At 55.4% G+C, this 6,559-nt stretch overlaps 1 protein-coding gene across 1 annotated transcript in view; it reads right to left on the reverse strand.

Moving 5' to 3' along the window:
* Nucleotides 1-1,888: 1,888 nt before the first annotated feature.
* MFNG (MFNG O-fucosylpeptide 3-beta-N-acetylglucosaminyltransferase) overlaps nt 1,889-6,559 on the reverse strand; it is a 23,212-nt gene continuing 18,541 nt past the window's right edge. Inside the window, exons 5-7 of the mRNA XM_017508895.1 lie at nt 5,581-5,884; nt 3,434-3,519; nt 1,889-2,842 (exon numbers count right to left, since the gene is read on the reverse strand). Coding sequence (XP_017364384.1) covers nt 2,776-2,842; nt 3,434-3,519; nt 5,581-5,884 — 457 coding nt within the window. The 3' untranslated portion in view covers nt 1,889-2,775. The remainder of the gene's footprint in view (nt 2,843-3,433; nt 3,520-5,580; nt 5,885-6,559) is intronic.

Raw genomic sequence — 6,559 nt, forward strand, 5'->3', positions numbered from 1 at the left:
TTGAAAGTTTACCAGGGCCAGGCGTGGTGGCTCACACCTATAATCTCAGCACTTTGGGAGGCCAAGGCGGGCAGATCACTTGAGGTCAGGAGTTTGAGACCAGCCTGGCCAACTTGGCAAAACCCCATCTCTACCAAAAATACAAAAATTAACAGGGTGAGGTGGTGACACCTGTGATCCCAACTACTCAGGAGGCTGAGACAGGAGAATCACCGGAACCCGGGAGGCGGAGGTTGCATTGAGCCAAGATCACACCACTGCACTCCAGCCTGGGTAGCAGAGTGAGACTCTGTCTCAAGAAAAAGGTTGCTGGGAGGAGAGGAAGCTTACCTTGGGGCCCTGCAGACTCCTTGCTGGGGATGGGGCTGGCTGGGGGAGCCACAGACCCCTGTAGGAGATCTCCAGGCTCCTTCTAATGCCTGCCCCAGGACAGGCTCCCATTCTGGAGTCTCTCTGTCCCCATTTCATGGGGGCCCACTCTCAGCTACCCAGCTCAAAGATCAGTGACCACCCATGGCCCTCAAACATCCCATCCACATGCACCCTGATATGGGCAGACAGGGCTCAGGCTGAATGTGAGGAGGCTGAGCAGCAGCTATGTGCCCAAGGGGCATGGCAGGGCCAAGACTAGGTGGTCTAACCTTGCCACTCCACACTACACGTAGTCCGTGCCTCTGGGGCCCAGATGGGTCACTTCAGCACAGGGCACAGGGAGTTTCATAACTTCCCAGGCAGACACCCAAAGGGTTAAACTCAGGCTCCCTCCTTCCTCCATCTCAATTCCGATCCTTGCTGACTCTGCTCCCCCTCCCTAGCCCCAGCTATTCTGGGACAATGGAGGCAGCAGATGGCCCGAGTCCTGTTCCCTCCGCCCGACCCTCAGGATCTTGGAACAACCCAAAAAGCTGCTGCCGCGTCTAAATGCAGGCTCACCAGCAGCCTTCCCTGGGTGGGTTGGGGAGGACGGCGGCTGTGGATGGCGCCATTCCAGCCCCACCGGGCTGCAGGGCCAGGGCTGCCCTCACTCGAGGCATCCCATAAACCCAGCCCTGGGCCAGCCTAGAAAGAAACGGGGCTTTGGAGAAGCAGAAGCAGCTGGCTACACCCAACTCACTGTGTGACCACAGCACGCGGCAGTCCCTCTCTGGACCTCTCCTCCCTGGAAAACAAGGGGCTGGCTTCAGGTGCTCAGTGGTTCCAGACATCCCCAACACAGATGTGGCCAGAACAAGGTTTCTGATTCTTCAAGGGTGGAGCCCCTGGCCCTGGATGCCTGGGTCAGGACCCTCTGGCCCTCGGGATCTCTCCTCCTCCTTCCCCATCCCAGAGCTCCACTGTGACCCCAACTCCCAGCATCACTGGGCAAGATATAACTTTCCCTCCATAACCCTCCCCTCCCCACCTATGTGCCACCATGCCTGAAATTTCAGATCACTTTCATTCATCTGTCCCCCTCCTTGGGATCCGAAATTCCAAGGGCACTTGCGTTTACTCAGTTCCTGCCCCTGGCTGTCAAACAGCCCTTTGGTGACATTATCTGATACCTGAGGCTAAGTCCTTCTGCACTGAGTCTCCATTCCACCTTCCCTGATTCTCTGACCTCCCCCACCCAAGCCCTGGGGGCAGAGAAAAGGAGGAACCACTCCATACCTCACCATGCACACATGTGCCACACAGCCACAAACACACACACACCACATACACATCTTCATGCAGCATCCACTGAGCCCTTCCTTTCTCTGTGACAGGCTCTGTAAAACGGTCTTGGCATACATCCTATCATACCACCAAAAATGACCGCCATCTCCACTGTAATAAACAGATAAAGACCCTACCCCTGTCAGGAACGCTGTGGCTGCTTGTAACAGAAAACTGAACCAAAAGAGACTTAAACAAATAAGCATTTAATTTTCGTACAGAACCAGATGCAGGAGGAAATAGCTGTGGGTGATTGTCTGGGCCTTTCCTTCATGGTAGCAAGGTGGCTGCCCCAGGTCCAGCCATCACACCCACATTCACAGCAGGAAGATGGGGAGTGGGCTGCAAAACCTTCCCCAGAAATGTCTCTATTGGCTTTGCTTAGTTCCCTCTGGCCAGAGCTAGTCCCGTGGTAGCCGCTAACAGCAAGGGAGGCTGGGAAATGAGCAAAAGTATCATCACGATTGGCTGGGACCTATCATGCTCCTTCATCTGGGCCCGGGTATGCCGAGGCTCCAAACAAAATCTGAACAGGGGGCAGAGAGCAAGGAGCTTTGCGAGACTGATCAGCAACAACGGCAGCCGCTGAGGACCCTGGATTCTGCCATCCTTCTACCCGCATCCCTTCAGTGACTTGGGACCCAGTCGAGGGAGGCGAGAGTGGGCAGCTCAGTGCTTGAGCCCCAGAAGAATGCCTGAGAGACATGAGCCAGAGGCAAGAGCCAGGCCCCACCCAGAGGCCATGTCACTGCCTAAAGGCTTAGGACCCCTGAGCCCCAGCCCAGTTCTAGTGCCCCCTGCCTTTTTTGCAATTCAGCCTCCTGAAAGAGTCTACCCCCTGGAGCCTCTCTGGCCATCACCTGGTCCATCTGGTCCCCTGGGCCGTCTAACTCCCCTCCCAGGGGACTGGGATGCCTTCAGTGCCCATTGCCACCCAGATCCTGGGCTTGCCAACCACCAGAAGGCCCTGCCAGGAACTGCCTATTACAAGACACTTGCCAGGGGCACTCAGTGCCACCCTGGGAGCCAAGGAACAGCCAGAAGCCTCTGCCCAAACTTTGCCCAGCAGTTTAGGATTCATCGGGCAACCAGCTGTGGACACCAGGGTGTATCTGGGTAGAGGAGACAATGGAGGGAGCGGAACCTGCAGAGAGACCAGAAAAAGACAGAAAAAGACTCCTACTTCTGCTTTCAGCCCGCTCTCCTGGGGGGACGCATGCCACAGACAGTTTGCAACAGGGTTTCTCCACTAACGCTTAGGGCTACACAATTCTTTGTTGTGGCGCTGTCTGTACCTTGCAAAATATTTAACAGCATTCCTGGGCTCTACCCACAAGATTCCAGTAGCATCTCCCCGAATCATAATAATCAGCAATGTCTCCAGACCTTGCCAGATGTCCCGCAGAAGACAAATCACCCCCACCTGAGAACCACTAGTTTGGAGAAACTTCAAAGTCTGGAGAAGCCATCAAGAGACCTCAGCTGAGGCCAAGCACCTGACCACACGCCTCTGAATCTGTCGGTGGCTCCAGATCCATTTGGCAGTAATCTATGGCTTCTAGAACCTTCAGGCTTACAGGAAATTTAACATCAATTCCTTTTTTTTCTTTTTTTTTTGAGACGGAGTCTTGCCCTGTCACCCAGGTTGGAGTGCAGTGGCGCAATCTTGGCTATGTTTGGATGCCTAGACTTGGCCCTCGTTCCTCCCATCCAAGGTTTCAGCCCCCAGACCCACCTGGAGGGGTCCTCCTCCGGGGAGAAGGGGCCCTGTAGCTTAATGACGTTGAGCTTCCCCTCAAAGACACCGTAGCTGAGGGTGACCTGGGCAGGGAGATAAAGGAGTTAGTACTGGGGCATCATGCTGGGGATCCCCACAAGGGGGCAGCATCCTGGCACAAGCGTTTTAAGCCGCAGGGAAAGCTGTGCGGGGCACGTGAAATTAATTCCCCACTGGAGGTGGGAGCTCCTTACCCCAAGGCACTTTACAGCTGGACGAGCACTACCATGCCCTTAATCCCATTTGCTCCCTCGACAGCTGGGCTCCCTGGGAAGTTAGAACAATTCCCCCATCTACAGATTTGGAAACTGAGGCTCAACAGGAAAAGGCACCTTTCCAGTAAGCTGTATGCCTGGACTAGAACGGAAGTTTTCTGAGATTCACTAGAGGGTCTCAGCACATCCCTCTTGACCCGGAGCCTCTACTCCACCAGGCAGTGAGGACGTGGATCACGATTTCAACTCATAGGCTGTAGAGGTTTAAGACTGTGGGCTTATGGACCACCCAGCTAGGGTTCCAGGGCCCCTCTGCCGCATATTAGCTGTGTGCCACGGTCAGTTTAGCTCACTGGGCCTCACTTTCCCCATCTGTAGAATGGGGATAATGTGAGTACTGACCTCATGTGAATATTGTTAGCAACCAGCGAGTTAAAGAAGGGTGGCCTGGCGCAGTGGCTCACACCTGTAATCCCAGCACTTTGGGAGGCTGAAGCGGGCAGATTGCTTGAGGTCAGGAGTTTGAGACCAACCCGGCCAACATGGTGAAACCCCGTCTCTACTAAAAATACAAAAATTCGCCGGGCATGGTGGTGCTGTGCCTATAATCCCAGCTACTCGGGAGGCTGAGGCAGGAGAGTCACTTGAACCCGAGAGGTAGAGATTGCAGTGAGCCAAGATCACGCCACTGCACTCCAGCCTGGGCAACAAGAGTAAGATTCTGTCTCAAAAAAAATAAATAAATAAAAAGAGGAAGGGAAGGCCCCCAGTGTGGTGCGTGGCATTGTGGGTGCTCAGGATCCCCTAACCATTAGGGTGCCCTGGTTCGGGCTGCCCCAAATCTGCCTCCCTTTCCTGGCTTCAGGCCCTGCCATCCTAATGAGACCAACCTCACACCCCAGTTCCAGGTCTGGCCAATCAGCGCGGACTCCAGGGGCCGGTAGAAGACGGGTCACGTGACCCAAGCCCACTCAATCGGACCAATGAGCACCAGCCCTGGGATCGGGAGGAGGGAGGCGCTCTCGTCCTTCCGGTGGCGGCGGGAACGCTGGGCTGCCATCTTGCCCGCGTGAAGGCTGAGCCTGCCTGAGGACGGGGCCAACTTGGGGGACAGCGGATGAGAGAGGAGAGAGTCCTGGAGGCCATCTGCACGCCTAGACCCCGCCAGGCCCTCAGCTTCTCAGGTATGAGAGCCAAGCATTTCCTCTTCGGGTTAAGCAGCCCATGTTGAGTTTCGCCGCACTGTTGGGCAGGAGGTCTCAGGGACACCCTCAGCCAGGACCGTCTACAGAGTCAGAGGCCAGCCTCTGCCAGGCAGAGCCAGCTGGACCTGTGTTCCCTGCCGGGTGGTGGGGTAAGGATCCCACTCCTCCCTCAGCCTAACATCCGTTCCCCCTGAAGCCATTTCCATCCAGTAACCTCAGGGTTGAGCCATGGACAGGGAAGTTTGATGAAGGAGGGGCTCCCAACGGATAAAAGCAGAAAGGGCCCCCTGGCTCCCCGGGAGGAACGTGGGGAGGATGGAATACTGCATAGAGCCAGGGGTGGGGGCAGGGTGCTGGGAACCTGAAGACAACCGCATCTCACGTGTGTGGGTCTCTCTGGCTGGCATTTGAGGACCAGATCAAAGAATGTCAGTTTCACAGATGCTAATCCTTGAGGGTTGGAGGTGAAGGGGTTGAGTCACTGTGTGCCCTTAGGGGGTCCTTTGCCACCCTAGACCTCAGTTTCCCCGTTCAATAGGGAACAGTCAAGCCCCGTAATCTAGAGTTCCAGGTTTCTTTCAAAGACCGGAAGGGAGGGTTGGGGAGACCTCATGTCTCACGTTCCTTTGGGGGAACCCCTCCTCTCTCCTGCTTCCCATTGCCGCCTGCCCCAAGGCCAGCCCACCTGTTCAGGGAGCTCCACAGTCCTCAGCAGCTGCAGGGTCTCCAGGTGGGAGTGGAAGAGGGGGCTGGGCTGCAGGCGGCCGCCCAGCTTGCACTCAATGATGTAGCCCACAGTGCAGTCATCAGGCAGCCGGATGAGAGCAGATGTGTCCATGAAACGGGAGCCGCTGAGGGACAGAGCCAGACTGTAGACACTGGCACAGGTCCTCCACATCCAGAGCCCCCACCCTGAGAAGGCCCTCCACTGGCACAAGCTGGCAGAGCAGAGCGCCTGCCTCCCAGATACTGTATGACCTTGAGCAAGTCAGGAACCTCAGGGAGCCTCAGCCTCAGTCTCCTCTTCTGTGAAATGGGGATGCTAACGGCCCTGTCTTCACAGGGCTGTTGTGAAGATTAAACGGAGGAATAGGAAGGCGATGCCCTTTATAAATGTAGTCTTCCTTCTTTCCCTGTCTGGTCATTCATTTATTCACTCATTTATTCATGGTTGAGCTTGAGAACCTACCTGGTACCAGAGACCATGGTAGGGCTGAAGATACAGAGATGAGAAATGCTTCCTGCCCTTAACAGCAGCCCCCATTCTGGAGGGAGACAGAGCAGGGAGGAAGTCTTTCAGAGTAAGAGAGTGGTGCTCAGTCCACACTGCCTGGGGGTATAGAGAGAATCAGACAGGCTTCCTGGAGGAGATGGCAGCTTTTTTTGGTTTGTTTTCTTATTTTGTTTTGGTTTTTTTGAGACAGATTCTCCCTCTGTTGCCCAGGCTGGAGCGCAGTGGTGCAATCTCAGCTGACTGCAACCTCCGCCTCCCAGGTTCGAGTGATTCTCCCGTCTCAGCCTCCCCAGTAGCTGGGACTACAGGCATACGCCACCATGGCCAGATAATTTTTGTATTTTTAGTAGAGACAGGGTTTCACCATGTTGGCCAGGCTGGTCTTGAACTCCTGACCTCAAGTGATTCACCCGCTTTGGCCTCCCAAAGT

This window comes from Cebus imitator, unplaced genomic scaffold (genome assembly GCF_001604975.1).
Source record: "Cebus imitator isolate Cc_AM_T3 unplaced genomic scaffold, Cebus_imitator-1.0 Scaffold404, whole genome shotgun sequence".
NCBI classification, from domain to species: Eukaryota; Metazoa; Chordata; class Mammalia; order Primates; family Cebidae; genus Cebus; species Cebus imitator.